Source organism: Manis javanica, chromosome 15 (assembly GCF_040802235.1).
Source record: "Manis javanica isolate MJ-LG chromosome 15, MJ_LKY, whole genome shotgun sequence".
Taxonomy (NCBI): domain Eukaryota; kingdom Metazoa; phylum Chordata; class Mammalia; order Pholidota; family Manidae; genus Manis; species Manis javanica.
The window spans coordinates 62,616,802-62,637,304 of record NC_133170.1 but is presented as its reverse complement, the minus strand read 5'-3'; the positions used below and the strand labels follow the sequence as shown (position 1 = coordinate 62,637,304).

Sequence of the window (20,503 nt, the reverse complement as noted above, 5' to 3'; positions counted from 1 at the left end):
TACAAAAATGATACTGCTTTTCCATTTGTAGAAGAGACACAGTTTCTGTTGCAGGTAAATTTAGTAAAAATATGAGCTGACTTAAAAGAAAAATGTTAATTGAACAGTAGTACGGGTGATGTATCCATGTGGACTGAATCAGTGAAATCTGAGGGACAGGGGACAGTGCAGACCACTCAGTCCCTGGGGTTAGGATTCCCAAGGGGAGATGGGTTTAAGTGATTAAATGCTTTATTATCAGAGCTACACCTTTACTTTCATGTGTACTAGAAAAATGAAAGTCAAGAGATTGGTATTCCATCATAAGGGGCGATATAAATTTTTCTTTTAAGATAAACATATTGTGCACACACACACCCCACCAAAAAAGTGTATCTGTTGAAATGAAAATAGTGAGAGAAAAAGAATCTGGGTGGTGTAAAAGTATGGGAAAACCAGAGACAAACGTAACCAGCCTTCACAGGCAGCCTCACAGCCCCCTGCAGCTCAGTGGCTGCACCCCAGGAGGCTTTGAGCTGCAAAGCAAAGAGGCAGAGGCCATGCTCTACCACAGAGGCTGTCTCCCATCCAGCTCAGTTCAACAAAGCAGGTGCTACCTCAATCTGAGAATTCTACTCCAGGCTGGGTTTGCTCAACAGTTCAAATGAAAGAAGAAAACACATCTAGAGGAAGAATCAGGCAGCTCTGCAAGAACTCAGAGTTTATCTTCAGTTGTTAAAAACACTGCTGTGGCACACCCAGAACCCCCCTTCACCTGTCTACATCTCCTCTGTCTCCATGGCTGACGAGAATGGGAAGCCATAAAAAGGAAGGATTTTTCAAGCAAGAAGAGGGCAAAGAAACCAGGTTTTTAAAAAGCAAGAACACCCACAACATTCACAAATTTAGACTGAGCTGGGATCATTTGATGAGTGGTTCATCCCTGAAACACATTGCAGGAACCATGTTATTGAACTGAGCTTAATGCAATTTCCTGGCATCCAATCACAGTGATCAAACCACACACCTTCCACAGACTTTTAAATTTTTTCAAGGGCCTCTGCATTTGGTTGTATCTCAACTGATTCAATAGTTTTATGATTAAGAAACCGAGACTCAGAGCAGTGAAGTGACCTGAACAAGGTTCTAAAGAGCCAGGATCAGAACTCAGGTGACCAACTGCTAAGCCTCTTTTCTTTCCATGTCCCCCCATGTCATGGTTCACAGAAGGCAATAAGAACGCACCTTCTTCGTGTTCTTGCTCCAAAATTCCTGTTCAGAATTAATATTCAGTACCCTGGGACCATCTCTGGGAATGAAAAAAATAAAAACAGGTGATCTCAACTAGAAAAACAGTTGACTGAACTGAGAACCCACATTTGCCTTAGAAGAAAAGATAAGCCACATCCTACTTTTCTCTGGGTTCTAGGTGTCTAAAGACATTGGGTGTACAATGGAAATTATTTATGTTTAATATAAAATCATGTGAGAGAAGCTAAAAAGTCAAGCAGTCAGAGTAGGATGTAAGTTAGAGCTCTTTGCTTGCACACAACGAAACCAATTCTGACCAGTTTACAAAAGAGATTTATAGGAGAGATAGTGAGCATCCCACAGAATAGAAGGGGAAGCTGGAAACCCAAGCCCAGAAATGGGCTCAGATCCAGGGCAGGCACCTGACAGGATTCCCACAGAGACCACCTGATCAGAATCAGCATCCCCATCTCCAAGCTTCCACTTCCACTGGCACCAAACATCATGTGCACCTGGGTCCGTAGTACCTGCACTTCCCATTGGCATTCAGAATTTCCTCAGTACGAGATGCACACCACCCACAGAGCAGCCAGCAGGATTAGGTCCACTCTAATCCCTGTATGAATTATGTGTGTGAGTACACACACATGCACACACACACACGTGTACACACATACACTCAACCACAGCAGACACTTGTGAAGCATCTCCCTGTTGCCCCTCAGTCCACCCAATTTCAGCACTGTGGTGGTGGACAGTTCCATGTGCCTTTACCAAAGCTTGGCTTCTTTGCTGTTTTCTCCCAGATACCTCCCCCAGGGCAACCTTCAACCAGTTGGGATGAAAGTAAGTAAATAAACACTCCAGCCTCCCCAGCTTCCAGTGGGACAATTCTGAGGGGCCTTCTGCACAGTCCCAGGGGAAGCCCCAATGGGACAGAGCCCCAAGGACTCACCAGTGCACTCTCATCAGTTGCTCTTCCTTCCCTCTCACTTTCCCCACCCTCACATTTCTGTTCTCTGGCATCACCTCCCAGATAAACTATTGCACCCAATTCCTTTTCTCAGGATCTTCTGGAGCCCACCTGCTTATCTTACATGTACCTGTGCACCTATACAATGTCTTACATGGAAAGAGGGTGGGGCCTCGGACCTCCAGGAGGTTGGGAGTTCCGTGGAATATAAACCCCCCAACATCTTACCCAAAGGGACTGAACAGACCTACTTGTGATTCCCCTGAGCTGGGACAAAGTTAACAGACCTTAGTTTTATATAGTGTGAGAGAAGCTAAAAAGTCAAGCAGTCAGAGTAGGATGTAAGTTAGAGCTCTTTGCTTGCACACAACAGAAACCAGTTCTGGCTTAGCAGTGTGTGCTTAGCAGTGAGGCTGGCACATAACATCAGTGTCCTCCTTTCTTTTTCCACAGCTCTTGTACCAGTAAGAGTCTGGTCAGGAGAACAAGAACAAGTCTGAACATTTAGAATGGAGGAAATTTGATCCAGGAAAGGGTCATGTGTATCTGAGATGCTCACTAGAGGTTAGCACAGCTGGAAGCTGCTAGAGTCCTAGGCTGGAAGGACAGAAAGAGGAAGTAATGTTCTCAGAGCCAGGGACAAGGTCACCTGAAGGACAATCGAAACATGGTAGGCTCAAGAAGAAGCAGAAGTGTAGGTCCCACACAACAGAGAAGGAGGGGTGGCTACCCGCCATTGGCTTCAGACAGCTCAAGGGAAACTGGCCACAGGGTCCACTGCTTGTGACATAAGCAGGACAAAAGAAGAGCACAGGCTGGTTCTGAGGACAAGAGGCAGACACTGGCACTCCAGTCACTGAGCTTGAGATCAATCCACAAATCCCTTCAGTGCCCCAGGAGATGAGTCACCTGAGCCTAGAAGGATGGGCCAGCTCCTTGCCCTTCAAAGATATGTCCACCCGAAATCTCTGAATGGGACCTTATTTGGATAAAGTAACTAAGGTAAGGCTCTCAAGATGCGATCATCTGGGTGAAATTGAGTCCTAAATGCAATGATGAGCATCCTTGTAAGAGACAGAAAAGGAGAAGACTCAGAGACAGGTGGAGAGAAGGCCAGGTGAAGATGGTGAAAAGATTGGCCTTATGTAGCAGGAAGCCAAGGGACACCAAGAGGTGCTGGCTGCCCCCAGAACCAGAGAGACAGGCCTGCAGCAGATCCTCCCTCAGAGCCTCCAGAAGGAACCAGCCCTGCCCACATCTTCACTTCTAACTTCTGACCTTCAGAACTAAGAGAGAATAAATTACTTTAAACCACCAAGTTTGCCATAATTTGTTACAGCAGCCCTAGAAAATGAATACACTCTTCCTCAGCTCTTTTTCTGCACCATGGCATCCTCTCCTTTCCAAGGTGAAGGCAAACCCTCCATCAGGAAGACAGGAGCAAAACAAGAGCCCAAGGGCTCTGCTTTTTATGTGATGTTATGATCTGAAAAGCCCCCATCTCTTAAAGCCCCCAAATTCCATGTGTCACTCCCTATACTGGAAGAACCTATGAAGTGTCTTGGCTTCATTCATAATGGAAAGTCATCTCGGGAGTCAAGAGCATTTACTTCACATAGGGAGCAATGTACTAGTGACAAGTGTGCGGAGATTCCATCACTTGCAATCCATTCCCCTTTCATAACGGGTTCTGCTCATCCCTCCATCTATTCTCTAAGTTAATTGGTTACAGCACTGTATTTATTTCCAGTTGCTGCTGTAACAAATTACTACAAGCTTGTGGCTTGAAACAACCCAAATGTATCATATTATCATCCTAGAGGTAAAAAATCCAAAAGAGGCTGAAATCATGGTGGCAGTAGGGTGGCATTTTTTCTGAATTGGGATTTGAACCAGTCTTCCTTGCTTCATTGTCCGTGATTTTTCCGTGATAACCACATAGCTTCCTAAAATGAGTGACAAGCTGAGGGAAGGGATCCACCCCTATATCCGCAGGTCAATCACAGGGTAAGTTTCATGCCACCTGACCACACCACCAATAGTCTCTTGCTTTATCCTAGGTATCATCTGTATTATTATTTGCTTAATATTTTCTTTCAAATCTTCTTACAGGGTTTACATAAGTTTATCTGGTGAGGAAGCAATATATCAGTACTTTAAATGAAAAAAAAAGCTATCACTTTCCATAAAGAGGAAAAAAAACTAAAATAAACAAAATAAAAACAAGACAGTGTTATTGAATTCCAACCAGATGTAGATGCCTGCCAAAGGCTCCTGGCCTGGGGCATGGACTTGCACTGTTCAAAATGAAAATAAACCAACAAACAAGTGATCAGGGGATGCAAGAGGTTTTGAAGCATCTAACAGAGACTGTCTCCTTAATGTAACCAGGATAGAAGGAGGATGCAGAAGTAATCAACTCTCACTGGGTAATTCAATGTTACCTATGCACCTACATTTGGTACTCAAATACCTAACATTCACCTCAGGTGTCACCTGAAATCATTTTTCCCCTACAAGTGGTTCCCAAAGTGTGAGGTGAAGGCAGATTTTAGGTGGTATCTAAGATGAATTTAAAGGCAAAAGTCATTCTAGAACCTAGTAACTTTTGAAAGGAGGCTGAAAGAATGAAATTCAGAACTCACAGGAACAGAAAATCATGTAATTTGTGTGCAGGTCTCACCAAAGCGAGTCTAGCACTCTCTCTGGACTCCAATCACGTTACTATGGAAACATGAAACAGTGGCAAGTAGAACTTTGTAACCGGATGGGACAGAGTGTGATGTACACTACTTAAAGACAGCCACAGACTGCAAAGTAAGCCACCGGCTCAACTACCCCAGGACGCTAATTATGTAACAGAGTTGACATACACATTCCTGAGTCCCAATTTAATTTCTTCATGTCAATTGAGTTTCTTTCAGGATAAAAGGCAAAGAGATGTTCCTCTTTTCCATGACTAGCTCTAATTAACTCCAAAAATATTCGTCCTTTAGCAAGGCAATGGTCTCTTTATAGTCACCCATGGAGTCACTGAAGGACGGTTGGCACTGGATTCTGAGAGCTAATAATACGGCAGGGCATGGACACTTCTTTTCCCAGGAAAACTCAACCCTCATCTCCTAGTCTTTGAGGAACTGTTACATATTTAAATGAGTCAACCCACTGTGATCACAGGTTAGATTCAGAGTCAGAGATTGAGTTTCTTATAGAAAGCAACAATGAGCTGGATTATTCATATGCACATACACAGAGGTGGCTTTTTTTGTATCTTAGCTCAAATATTACAGTACATTGTGTGCTATCTAGTTGTGGTCCAATTTCTGACACAATTTCCATAATAGCAAAATTTACATACAGATGGCAAATAAATAAAACCTTTCTGCTGCTTGGTCTGAGGTTCTTATGGTCAGCAAATCCTATTAGGGGCTTTATTAACCTGCTCAGTGATGGAAATGTTTTATCTGATCTTATGGATTTCAGCCCTGCTGCAAAATGAAATTTAACTCTTGACATTTTTTGCAACATGAAGCAACCAAAATTGAGTTGTTTTTTTCTGTATGCAACATAGGAATTATCCACTGTTTCTCATTTCTCATTCGAGCCACAAATGGCCTCCTTTTTCTCTCCATTTTCTTTAACAGCACATAATTGCAATTAGCCAGTGAGCACCGAGGGTTACAAGTTGACCAACACACAAGATTGCCAAGCAGTAGAGACTCCCGGATATTGGGGAAGAATGGCGGGGCAGGGTGTCTGCAATGGAAGGTGCATCTGGAAGACTTGATGAAAACCCCAAGAAAACCCCAAGATCTCCTTCCATGTGTCTCTATGTTTCAAGTTGAACCGTAGCTGGAAACATCTAAGACTCCAGAGACTGCCTAATTGCTAGTTAAAACCAAGCCACCTTCCATATGTGAACAGGAAAGAAAGGTGTTTGTGGGTGAGCTGAGTGAGGTCTCTGCAAACTCTTAGGAAAATCTGTAGAATTCCTTATGCCCCAGGAGAATTTAAATGGAAAAGTCACCTCAGATCTAAGATATATAAGCCTCTGGGGTGAAGACACCAGGGAGGAAGAAGATCTTGGAAATACCTTTCCTTTGGCACTAACAATGTTCTCCACACCCAAAGTCCAGGGCAAGATCCTTGTGCATCATTCATCTGCCAAGCGGTGGCCCCAATAAATCAATCTGTTCCAGAAATAAAAATCTGTGCTCTTGGAAGTCTCAAACCAAGAATGAACAGAAAGAAAAACAAAGGTGTCATGAAGAAGAGGACACGGATTAGGGAAGGTAAGAAACTTCCAAATTACCAGCTAATTGTATTAAAAGCTCTTTTACTCCCTTGTAAAACACTGCATTAGTGTTCCCAGGCTGCCATAATAAAGCACCACAGGCAGGGTGGCTTAAACTACAGAAATTTATTTTCTCACAGGTCTGGAACCTGGAAGCCCACAATCAAGAGGCTGGCAGGGTCAGTTCCTGCTCTCAGCTCATTGACAGCTACCTCATTTAACCTCCTTAAAGAACCTGGGGTGGATGGAATTTTGACTTCAACCTGTGAATTTGGGGGAGGACACAATGTAGCCCATAACAGGCATCAAACCACATGAGTGCACTGCCGTATCCAGGATGTCAAGGTGTGTTTGTTCCACACTTACCAAGTCCTAACTACAAGCCAGGTACAGTTCTTGGTACAGGGGACAATGTCCCTGTCCCCAGGAAGCTGACATTCAAGTAAGTGAACCAGTAAGTAGCTTAGTTTATTTTAGGTAGTGATGGGCACCATGAAGAGAGCAGGAGGCTAACGGAAGTGTGGCTGGTGTAGGGGGGCCTCGGATGGCCAGGAAGGCCTCTCCCAAAGGGGAGATTCAGGTAAGAAGTGCATGGTTAGGAGGGGCCAGCCTGCTTACCATGGGGAGCCTTCCAGGCAGAAAGAACAAAGAAATGCCCAAGATGGGGGTAAACTTGGTGGTTTCTAGGAACCCAGAGGAGGTGCAAGCAGTTGGATCATGGCGAGCAGAAAGGGGCATGCAGGGAAAGAGGTGGGCAAGGAAGGGGGCCCAGCCCCTGATGAGCATGCAGCTTGGCAGTCTCCTCCAGTCACACTCAAGACTGCTGCAAATTTCCAACAGAAAAGGGCCTTTATACTCCCACTTGCCTTTCTACTTTTAACCCTATCAGAATTTCAAACACTGTGTGTAAAGTACCCTCAATTGCAATTCTAACCAAAGAACCATGGGTATCTTTCTACTCCTTCCTTCTACAAAAACATCTCCAAACATCGATCCCAGTGTTCCAACCCCAAGGGCAGGCAGGAAACTCTTTCAGCTATACTCAGGAGGCCATGAGTACTGGGAAAGATTTTGATTTCCCATTTGGAGGGAGACTGCCAATGGATTTATTAAACAGCAGGTGCAATGAATGGCACTGCCTTAAGTGAAGAAAAGTCATTACTTGGGACCCTGGAGGCAAGTGGCAAGTTGTCTTATTCTGGATTTCAAATTTAATTCAACACAAGGGAGACTTCATGAGCTCTAACAGGCTGCCAGCCCTCGCTGGGGACACAGCTTGCCAAATCAGCAATCCCCAACTTAAGTAGCTCATAATCAAAGACAGTGACACAAATTCAGTTAATTGTAACATGCTTCAATAAAAGCCAGACCAGAACTTTGACTAAAATACTCCAAGAGCAAAGACAAGTGCATGTTGAATTTCTTGCGAAGTTTTGTAGATTTAGACCAGCCAGATAGAAAGAGATGCAATTAAATATTGTATCTCACCTTAAAGTGACAGATTATAGGCTATACCATTACATGACTCATTATCTTCTTCCTTCCTGGTTTTACGAAATCTGTCTAAATGACAGTGAGCAATAGTCAATCTGAACACCATGCAGGTAGAGACTGTATGTTTATTTTTAATGGACCCAACAGAGAAATGAATAGGGCATTACATTTTTATTGGAAATCTGATTAAATTGGCACCAAACAACACCCCACCAGTAGGGATGGAAAGTTCACGAAGTGTAGCTTGCCTCTCTGATTAGAACCGCCCCTTTGAATTTCTCTAAAATTACATACTGCCCAAGTCTTTGGCAGGCAACTACAAAATGTGGAAAAGACAGAATTAAACTAGCTCCACATTAACTAATTATATGGAGCAGATCTACTGTGCACAAAATTACTTATTTTCCTTTTAAATAAAATTCTCTACCACTCTAATGTGAGTAGGAAAATCAAGGTGGCTGCCCAATTGTGTCTTAGAAATCTATGAGGTACACAGAGGAGTTCTTCCAGGCCCTGAAAATGAGCCCCAAGTCACCACCCAGACTTTGAGCTTGGCTTCAGCATCTGAACACGAACAGGCTTCCCTCAGCTTTGGGGGAAGGAATCCTTATACCCCAGGCCCCCGTTTCCTCTCCATCCTCCCCTTATCCACAAATTATAGCACAAATTCATTTTCACATCTTAGAGAATTTCTCTGTATAGATACTTAGCTATTTATCCATTCTCCTCTGACTGGCATTCAGGTAAATCATCTCAAGACGTGGCCTCTCTGGGCACAGCAGAGTAGCGAGACACTGAGATTCCGGGAAAGGATCAGCCTGGGTTCCAATCCGGGTTTCATGGCTTTGTGGCCTTGAGAAAGTCATGTAATTTCTGAGCCTTGGCTTCCTTGTGTAACAGTGGGTGTGGCCATCCTGCCTGTTGCTGAGGACCTCTGGGAGGAGGCGAGCACAATGGATGGATGAGACACACCTAGCAGAGGGCCTGATGCACGCAGGTACTCGACACTGAGTCAGAAACAGAATGGAAGGGCTCCGAGGGGTGGCCAAGCCCACGTCCCCCAGGCCCCACACACACTACCATCACTGAAACTCCTGGCACCCTTCACAGGGTTAAGACCTCCCTCTCAGCCAGGGAAGCAAGCCAGGCCATCTCTTGGCTAACCAACATGGTGCTGTACCCCAAGGTTCTCCAGCAGTGTCTCAGGAAGGTCCCTCCAATTCATGGAGGTGTGGGCAGAGTGGGACAGACTGATGAGGGATAGTGAAGAACCCCAGTGCTGGCAACAGTGGGGACCTGTGATCTTTAAGACTGAATTTTTAACTTTATTTAATTGTAATGAATTTAAATTTAAAAACCAATACTCAATTGTTGAAAATTTTTTTACTTGGGCATGTGGCCCTACCTTCCACCCTTGGGTCTGAAAGGACAAGAGGAGAGAGTGATTACTAAAACCTGGGGCTCAGGGAGGCAGGCCGCCCACGGGTGTGATAGCCACAGATAAAGCTGTGCAAGCGAACCAGGGCCCAGCAGAAGGGGAGAGGAAGACAAGCTCTCTTGCCCCCTCTCTCTCTGCACTGTCTGGTCTCTGGCCAATGCCTGCCATTGGCCAAACCAAACCAGATGATGGAGACACACATGCATATACACAGGCATGCAGGAACAACTATCCAATGGTGCTTGCACTACCAGACTGGAGCGCACATCACCAATGTGACGGAGCCACGCCCTGCAAGCATTTCAACCAAGGAAACAGTGCCCAGAGACAGGGCAACCCTGAGCAGGGAGAGGAAAGAGGGTCAAGAGGCTGGGGGCCAAGGTCAGGCAAGGTCATATACCTCCAAACAAGCAGCCCCATCACAGGAAGACCTGGCTTGAGGGAGCAGCCACCATTATTGCCAGGACTATGGCCACAGGCAGGAGACATCCCAGGTTGCAGAAGGCTCTCAGGCATGGCTGGGAGTCCGTGTCTGTAAGACAGCCCTGAGGAAAATCATTCAAACTTCCTAATATGACTTCCAGTGTTAGAACGATAGGACATCTAAGTGTGGGTTGGCACAGACTAAATGTTCATTACATTTTCAGCCACAACCAAAATCCAGGCATCTCCAACTTTCCAAATTGTGATCTGGGATAAAGCTCTCTGAGGAGATCAAAATCCCCTTTTGTAACTAGAATCCTCAAGTGCCTGATGCTCGTTCCCACCAGCCTGTCAGAGCTCTCAGATGCCAACGCATTTTGGAGGGAAAGCAGGCAGACTTGGGGCTGAGCGCCACATGCTAATAAATGGACGTGATGCTCACTCAATGCAGCGGATGACATTTCGAACTAGCTAGACATGCTGTGCAGGTTATGGTTTGTTTCGGAAATAATCACCTGCCTTACTTTCTAAGCTCTGCTGAAATCTTAGCTCTAAACTCTAGACTAGATATGAGCTCCAAGACTGCAGACTTTGGAGCATCTATCTATGCAATTTCCTCAAGGGAAGCCTGAGTTTTATCCAGGGAAAAAATTAATTTAAAGCCTGGGCTTTGGATACCACCTGAGGAGCATTCATCAAACAGGTTGCTCTTTTTTTAAGTGTCAAAGTAAGCATGGAGATTATCAACATCTGAAATGGAGATGGCGAGATGAGCATGGGCTTTGAAGTGGGCAGGCCTGATCAGAGCCCTGGCTCTGTCACTTTCTGGCTGTGTGACCCTCGGGCAAGTGTCCTAGCATTGCTGAGCCTTTTTCATCTCTAAGTAGAGAAAACAGGCAAGTTCCAGAACCGTCATGAGGCTAATAGGAGCCGATGCACACAGCATCTCACAGGGACCCTAGTGTGTGGCAGGTGCTTGTTAAAAGCAGTCACAGTGTGTATTAGGTTCCTGTGTGCATGCTACAGGTGGCTTAGATGCAGCTGATAGGGGCACCAAGTGTCACAGGCAAACTGCTGCCAAGTGTCTTCCTGCATTATCTCGTTATACTTCACAGCCAACCTGAAAGACAGGTGCTAGTTCTAGTTTTATTATCCAGGAGAGGAAGAAAGGCTCAGAGAGGTGAGGAAGCCTGCACAAGGTCTCACAGCTAGGAAGGGAGAGTTGCAATTTGACTGCAAGCTTCAGTGATTCTAGCTACTTAGAAAACTTGCCTCCCAAGAATTTCTGGACACACCAATTCTTTGATCCTGCTGCCTTACCCACCCACTCCTCCCATTTTCCTTTAGTTGATCAATGCCAGCTATCCTCTGCAGCCTCCTCCTTTGAGAACCCTGCCCTTGTCAACCCCCCATGGACCACATTGATCTCCCCTTCTCTGACATCACTTCCTGTCCACGCCACTTCCTTGTGGACTTACTCTGTACCTCGCACTGCTAGTTAACACTCCAGATCAAGAATGTCAGTCACCTCAAAGTCTTCCAGACTCCCTGAGTGCACAGATGACCTTCCTGCATTGCGGCACCTGGCCGAAAAACTCTATTGACTTCTGTGGTGACTAATGGCGATTGGCTCACCTCTTTACATGCATTCAAATAGGAAGTGATCGGGAAAAGTCAAGATTCTTCTATAATACTTGTTTCTAATTGGTTTACTAAACAACCACCAGAGTCTGAGCAAGAATCACTGATGGATGCTAAAACTCATGAGCCAAAGTTTCTGAAGGATGATCTCAAAGCATCTTCCTAGCTGTTATTATTACTAACCGAAAAAGCAGGGTAAGCGACTTCGCAATGTAGAAATTGGGAAGACACCACTTTAAGTAACCAATGTAAACATCACTGAGAATAAGACATACCAATGTCACACATGTCTGCCATGACGTGCTGAGAGGGCACAGTGCTTCACTGGTATTCCTGACAGATAGGCACATCTCAACCTAGTACAGACCAGAATTCAGCAGACTGACGCACTACAACAACTCTATGCAATGGGGGATCCTGGGTTGGCTCCTGGAGCAGAAAAAGGTTGATACAGGAACAACTGGCTCTTTTTAATAATGTCTGTAGATTAGTTAATAAAATTATATCATTGTTAATTTCCTACTATGGATGTTCATACTGTGGTTGTCTAAGATGCTGGCATGAGGGGAAACTGGCTGTTCTGCAACTTTGCTATAAGTCTAAAATTATTCCAAAAAGAAAAAACAAAAAAATTCAAAAATAAGTGAAATTTAAATATACTGCATTCTGTTTGTTTCCTTCATGGCATTTAGCATGGCCTTTAGTTATGCATAATTTGGTTTATTTGCTTATTTACTGTCTCCCTCCATTAAGAGTGTGAATCTGGTGAAGAATTTGGTATTAATATTTTGAAATTCTTATGTATTTACATCATTAATTCATATGGTCTTGACAGTTCATACCCTTTATCCAAGAACAATGTCTTATGTTCATTCATTCATTCACTCACCCAAAAAATATTACTGAGTACTTACTATGCCCCAGGTGCTGTTGTAGAACAAAGGACACAAAGTCCCCACCTCACAGACTCATGTGCTAGCAGGAACGGGTGGAGCATGAGCAATGATATATTATGTCAGTGACATAAGGGATAAGGTATGTCGAGAAAATCAGAGCAGGGTGGGGGGTCCAGTGTTAAAAAGGGAGGGGGCAGAAGGTCCTTTAAAACACTGGTGGCTGTTTCGAGTCATAGGAGATGATCTCAAGGCCTGAAGATGATGAAGACCCGAAGGCCCACGTGAGAACTTTGACTTTGCATCTAGAGGAGACTGCAGGGGGCAAGGGTAGAGGTGGGGAGGCCTGCCAGGACGCTCCTGCAGGTGTCCAGCCAAGAGCAGACCGTGGCTTGGACCTGGGTCACAGCAATGGAGGTATCACAGCGATTCCAGATATTTGCAAGGAAGCACCCCAGGATTTGCTGATGGTTCAGAGGCAGGGCATCAGAGAGGGTAAAAAGTCAACCACAGTTATCAGCTGTTTGGCCTGAGCAACCACAGGGTGGGGCAGCTACCAAATAAAGAGGGAGAATCTCAGTACAAAGTTGACGCTTCATAAATAGTCATAAACTGTCCCCATTTATTGATGGGAAAACTGTGGCACTGAGAGTTTAAGTAACTTGCCCAAGATCTCCCAGCTGGTAGGTGGCAGAGCCAGGATTTAAACATGGGTAGTCTAGCTCCAGAGTTCAGTTCACCACTGGGCTCCCCTGCCTAGTAGGATGACAGATCAGCCTAGGAGGTTCCCTGCATGAGCTGAGAAAGGGATGTTTTAATAAACCACAGATAAAGCTTCCCAGGATTGCTCAGACTCAAGAGACATTATATTTGGAGCAGGGAAAATCTCATACTTCAAACTTCCTTGGAAGTGTAACAAAGACCTACCCTGCATCCTGCCTAGCATTGCCCTGCCAATGGCCCTAACCCCTCCAAACCAACTTTCGCTACTTTTTGCTAAAAGGCTTTTCAGGGCATTGTCAGATTTAGACACTAACAGTTAACAGAGCCTATTTCTGTATCAGAGAGTAATCAATTCAACTTGTGTTCTAACCTGCCCCAATACAACATGTAGTCTGAAATAGCAATGTGACATGTGAAAATTGCACACATCTATCCCCTTTCCATGCATCTTCAGATCTGAAATTAGATCTTGGCAAATCTTATGCACAGTCAGCTTTGATCCAGGACCTCCTCTGAGCCAGAATGAAACATGTCACATTTCATTCATAAAAGACATGATTAAAACAGACAATAAGTTATGTTAGGAAATAACACAGTTCCCTATGCCTAAAAACAGTATTTTATTTTGAGAGATTGAATATACAAACAGACAACAGCCAGACCAAATACAATGAGAGAACTCTGGCCCACACCTTGTAGCAACCAGGCCACAAAAGCCAAAACACGCCTCAGCCACAGTTGGCCCCAACAGGTCTCAACGTGGTCCAGACCTGCCAGCTTCCCTTTTTATCACTTCTGCTTCCAACTCAGGACCAAGGAGAGAGCCAAAAATGTGCCCCAAACCCATTACATAAGATGCTCAGCCCCAGTAAACCCACCTGCAGCTTCTCCAAGTCAACCACCTCCAACCCAAGCAGACCTGAGCCGCCCCTCGTGCCCTCTGTGAGGTCTCTCACCCACCCCACCTTGGAGACCATGCCAGACAACCATGGTGACTGACTCCCTTGCCAGAGCAAGCTCTGAATAAATAGCCTACATTTGCTCTCATTTGGGTGATCTTTGCTTATTTATACCATTTCAGTGCATTTTTCTCTGGCCATAAAATAAAGCATAATAAATAATAGGGGGTCAAAAGATACAAACTTCCAGTTATAAAATAAATAAGTCCTGGGGTTGTCATGTAGAGCATGGTGACTATAGGTAATAACACTGTGTTGTGTGTTTGAAAGCTGCTAAGAGAGGAGATCTCAGAAGTCCTCATGGTGAGAAAAGAAAAAGAAAAAATTTTCATGACTGTGTATGGGACAGATGGTAACTAGGCATTGTGGTGATCACTTTGCAGTGTATGCAAATACTAAATCATCATGTTGTACACCTGAAACTAACATAATATTGCACATCAGTTACACCTCAATAAAAAAGTTACAATAGTAAAATAACTTATTTCAATAAATAAACAAATGACAATCATATCTAGGAAGGAATAAAGATAAGAAACTAGATTCTGACCCAGAAAGGTTCAATAGGTAAAGATCAGTTAGATAGCAGAACAGCCCAGAGGAGTGGTTTCAAATGAGAGCACCCAACTCACAGATGCAGACCCACGCCTCAGCCCCACCACTTCCCCTTCCCCCTCCCCTCCAGCAGCTGACCCCTGACCCCTCTGAATCTGTTTCCACATCTATAAAATGGGCATGAATAATACTTTATACAGTGCCTCTGATAGTACAATGAGAAAACATACATAAAGGCTTAACACAGAGCCTGGCACAAGTACATGTAATTATTAAAAAGCATGAATTAATAGTATCAATTAATACATAATGGTATCAATAACAGCATGATTATAGTAAATAAAAGCAGGCAGTTGGCATTTACTGAACACCTACAGTGTGCCAGGCATTCTTCTACATACTGTACACGAAGTAACTAATTCCCTAAATAATGCCAGTGACAATGGAGGAACACTTTTATTCCCTGCTATGCCCCATTGGTCACTTCTGATGCCCCCAGACATACACAATGAATGAGGTGGTAATGTCCACCATCAGAGATTAGAATTTAGCCCCTCCTTTTAGCACTGTATCCCTTTTTTCCAATACTTTATCAAGAGTCTCAAAATTCAAATGCCCACCAGAGCCAGAGAGATAATATAAGTGAGTGCCATGGGCCAGGTGTGAGACAATCAGGAGTGGTGGGGACTGGGGTGCACTGAACAAGGATGGACACATGTAAAGGGAAAGCCACTTCCCAACTACAGCCAACTGTTGCCAAGTTGCCACATTTTCAGAATGTCCCAAGAAAATGGCATGTGAAGTCTCCCCTGTTAGAGGTTGGTAACTCTTAAATATTTTAAGGAATGCCCTATGAGCTAAAACACACGCACACATATACAACACACATCTGTGGCCTAGATTTGGCTATGCCGCCAGTTTGCAAACTCTAGACTAGTTGTTTTCCTTTGGGGATGGTACAAAGAACCCACATCTGACGTTTAAACAAACATAAGGGAACTCGCCTTTGGCGGCTGAACTGCCTCCTCTCTGTCCATCTCTCTGCTGCGCCTGCAGCTCCAAAGCCCAAGTAAGAATCTTAAATCCTAGGAGACTCTCCAAGGGAAGAGGCCCTTACACTGCTGAAAGCCCACAGTCCAAAACCAAAAGTCCCCATGGCTACTATATCCATGACAGCTCATGCTTGACCTCTCAAGGCAAAGTCAGCATTAGAGTCCATTTCTGCTCTAAAATTAACTTCTCTGGGAGCAAAAAACAACCTGGAGGGGTTTCAATACCAATAGGATAACACATGGGGCCCTCTGCAGTCTGCACACAGGATCCTCTTGCAGTCACTTCAACTTCTGCTCCAAATAAACCCTCAGCTCAGCAGGACTGGTCCACACACAAGCTGGGTGTGTGGCAGCTGCCCATCCCCCCTTGCAGGCAGGACATGGGCCACGGCGGTGAAGGGCACAGGCTCTAGAGCCAGACCACCCCAGTTCACACTCACCACTCCCTAGCTGTATGACCTTGGACAGGCTACTTAACCTCTCTGCGCCTTAGAAAGGCAGGTGTAAGAGTAGTACTTGCTTCCTTGGGTTGTCTGTTGTCAGAGTTCAGTGAGTTAATGCATGTCAACAACTTACAATAGTCTGGATCATTCTATGTCCTCAGTGAAAGCCAGCTAGTGCTGTTCATGCCATTCTCCTGGAAATGTCTTTTCCAGCCAGTCCCCAGGGCTTCCCTGACCTCAGGGCCGACTGCCCTCCATTTCCTCAAATTTCTCACCCAAAAATGTTCTCTCTATACCAGGAAAGGACAAGCAAATTTAGTCTTAAGTGTCAACCCCTCCATCTCACAGGGATTGGCTAGGGCTGCCTGGAGCGGTGGGCTCTGCACTGCAGCCTGTTAGTGATGCCTGCTGTGGCAGAGCGAGTCTGAAGTGCTGCAGTAGATTGGCAATGTCTGCCTGCACAGGGAGCGGGCAGAGGCAGGTGCTTGGAAGCACTCCTCTGTGCTCTTGTCTATAGCAAGCATCTGGCACTGCTTTGTGTTTAAAAAACCTCTGTTAGAGCAAAGACTGGGTTTTAGACCACCTCAGCCCCACCACAGGATTGGCACAGGGCTGAGTCCACACCAAGTTCTGGACCAGTTCACAAATTCAAGGGACTCCGAATAGGAACCCCACTTCCTGCAGGCTACTAAACCCATTTAGGATCTGCCAGAGCCTCAGGATCTTGCTGGCAGCCCTGAACAAGCACACCTCCAAATGAAGTGCAATGTGGCACATCGGCCTCTGTCAGAACCAGAAGGACCACACTGGGCTTCTTGCCTGCACCCAGGAAGACCAGCCCCATGTGTTGCAATTCATACATTCACAACCTCCACATCTCAGCAACGGGCAACAACCACAGGCCAACACTCAGTGAGGCCTCACTGTGTGCTGGGCACTATTTCAGGGCTTTTATTCACCTGTTTAATCCTACCAGGAGATAGAGCCCATCATTATCTCCATCTCACCAGTAAGGAAACTGAAGCCCAGAGAGGTTAGAGGACTTTCCCCAAGACACACAGCTGGAATGTAGCAGAGCCACTGCTGCATCCTACTACTATATGGGCCCTTTTTGAGCAAAAAAAGCTGAAGACAGGTTTGTCCCCCTAGCACAGAAAAGTCCCCCATCTTTTACAGTCCTAACCCGGAGTCCAAATCATATAGCTAGAGAGTGCTCATTTGCTTCACCAAAGGATACTTTACTAATGAAAATCTGAAAGGTCTGAGACATGTACTAGGAATTGGGATTCATTCACAGTTTCCACTGACATGCAGCCCCACAGGATTCTGCCTGGCACATCAAAGCTGGCGGTGACAGGTTAAGACACCAAGTGAAGGCTTATGAGGCCTTTCTGAAGGGAGGCCCGTGGCCCTTGTGGCCCCAAACGCTGTGCTCAGAGCAGTTTTTAATCCTGGCTTCATATCAGAATTACTGGGGGGACTCAGCAAAAACAGATTCTCATGGCCCACCCCCAAATATTCTGCTTGCTCCTGTCTGGCCTGTGTCTTGCATGGGATCTGATTCATGCCTGAGACCTTCCTTACTAACTGGGTACTCAGCAAATGAGCAACACCCACTTCATTGACTGGCCCTTCACTGCTGACCAAGAGTCAAATGCCACTCCAAGCAGCCCGGAAAAGCCTCTTACCTAAGAGTAAAGTGGTCTGCCACAGAGCCACTGGTCAGAGAGACCAGAAAGGTGGCCACGTCCCCTTCCCGGACGAGGTTCAGAGGTACTGAGAGGACAATGTTCTCATCCAGGCTCAGCAGGGACCACTTCAGGTCGTCCTGAGTTGGGTAGACTACGACGCTCCCGATCCTCTCCCGGGCCGGGGCCACCAGCTGGGGGCCGTCCTGGCCCGAGTGGATGTTGTTCTCCCACTTGCCATCCTCCTCCAGGGGACACTGGCCAGCCCCGTCAGCCGGGTAGAGCGTGAAGAAGAGCTCCATGGCCGTGCCCCCCAGCAGGGCCGGGACCACCTCCTCAGGCTCCAGGTCCAGCCCAGAGCTGAACCACTCGGGCAGCAGCTCCAGCTCGGCCACACACAGCCCAGGGTCCCCCTGCAGCCGGCAGCTGGCCGCCACTTCTCGGGCCTCGGGGAAAGCAAACATCTTGACACATGGAAGGTTTTCCGTGGGGTCACTGTCATCCCAGTCCATGCCAGTGACATAAAACAAGGTCTGCACTTTGGGCCTGTTGGAGTAGATGGAGCTGTCCAGGATGTGGGATTTCAGCTTCCACTTGAAAGGAAACTTCATGTTTCCAGAGAGCATGGACGTCAGCATGAGCTCTTGGGGGACTGTCCTCTCAGCCGAAAATGGGCCATAGGTGGCATTGATGACAGGGGCAGTCCTGGCCCGGTAGATAAAGAACGACTCCACCCGGGCCTGCAGACTCGAGTTCCTCGTGACATCCTGGTTGGCTTCTTTAAGGAAGAAGGACTCCTCCGCATTCGAGATGTGGAAGCTCGTGGGGAGGTAAGCAGGGAGCGAGGAAAACCTCTGTAGGCTATCCACGATGGCTCGACTCTCCATCTCTGCACAAGAAAGGGAAGCAACCGAAGAATAAAAGCCAAGTCCTGACATGCAATAACAGCAATGCAGTGCCGTCTCCACCCGCTGTCCCAACGGACCGCCCACTGGGCACGCAGACCCTCCCCTGTCTCATCACAGTGAAGGTCCCATAATCACAGAAAGTGTGCTCTTCATAATATTACAAAGTAGCAGAGAAAATGGGACAGAGCCCCATTCACCACTCATCCAACATCCTGTGGCTGGGCCACTAAACCCCTGGAGGGAAAACATGGCCTCCTCTTGATCTCACCAAGCCCCAGGCTCAGAGGGTCATGGTCATCTGTGTTGCAAGCACCCATCAAAGAGAGCTTCACCCACCCTGTCACCAGGTGATGCCCTGCTGCGTATGACATGTTAGTACTGCATTACTTCGGTATCTGGGCTTCCTCCCATCGCTCCTGTAGGTGGCATCTCCTAGGAGAGACATCTCCAGAATTCTTATTGAAATGAGGGTAGAGCTGTGGCTCAGCATTTCCACTTCTAGAAATCCCTCTCCTTCCAAAATACTCCTGAGGATACATGAAGGCTTACTTATCTCCAAGGATGTTCACTGCAGTGTCATTTTGAATTGCAAACAAATGAACTGGAGCCAAAGGTCTGGATTTGAATCCTGGCTCTGCCACCTCCTAACTGAGTGACCAGGAGCACTTTCCTAACCTCTGTGCCTCGAATATCTATCTTCATAGGACGAAGGATGCACATGTAAATTCCACCTCACTGGGTTACTGTAAGGATTGGTGAGGTGAGATACTATGAAGTGATTAGAATAGTGCCAGTATGTGTAAATTCTGTCTTTACCTGCTATTATTATTATTTATTAAACCATTCTAAAGATTTCTCAATAGGAGACTATATAAACTATACATTATTACACTGGAAGAACAGGCAGCTATAATAAAAATGTGGGAGAGCTATAGAAAAATGCTTGAAAAAATGTCCACAATATGTCACTAAGTATAAAAAATTATACATTATCAATATGATCCCATTTGGGTAACTTCTTAAGATTCTTTATGTATATATATAAGTGTACATATATTTATGATTGCATATCCATTTTGCTTCTTACCATCTGTTTCTACTTTCTTTAAATGTTACAACCACCATATGTTACTTTGTTTATTAAAATATGTACATAGACAGAGGTATGCGTGTGTATGTATGTATACATATAGTATATGTGTGTGTGTTTCTTTCAAATGGGAAAACACAGACAGTAAAGACCAACAAGTTTTTTCAAACTGAAGACAGCTCACTGGGAACCAGAGTTGGAAAATAGGCCAAGAACTTCCCTGCCCTGAAACTAGACCTCCACCTGGTTGGAGCCTGGTTTCCAACCAGTCCAAGAACAAATGCAATCTGGCAGCAGCAGTTAAAATGTAGCATCAGTAGAGGATAAAAGGCAAATAAATACCCCTCCATTGACTCTGACTCCTGGTAACATTTTTCTGTAACCAATATAAATTCAGCAAAATATAGTTTCCTATTAATTTAAATATTTTTTGGCCTTTTCATGGCTATCCTTTCCCAGAGCATGGCACAATTGTAATTAGAGGAAATTGTGGGAAAGACACAACCACATAGGGGCTGATGCATCCTCTCTCCAAGATCTGACTTATATGCAGAATCTAAAACAATCAAGTTCACAGAAGCATATAGTAGGATGCCATTGCCAGTGCTTGGGGGTGGGGGAGAAATGCAGTGATGTTAGTCAAAGGGTTCAGTTATGAAAGACAAATAATTTCTGGAGATCTAACGTACAGCAATGTGA

The 20,503-nt window shown here is 45.4% G+C and overlaps 1 protein-coding gene across 1 annotated transcript in view; it reads right to left on the bottom strand.

The window, feature by feature from the left end:
• LOC108385061 (transmembrane protein 132B) overlaps positions 1-20,503 on the bottom strand; it is a 310,363-nt gene that overhangs the window by 159,677 nt on the left and 130,183 nt on the right. Inside the window, exon 2 of the mRNA XM_037014453.2 lies at positions 17,807-18,695. Coding sequence (XP_036870348.2) covers positions 17,807-18,695 — 889 coding nt within the window. The remainder of the gene's footprint in view (positions 1-17,806; positions 18,696-20,503) is intronic.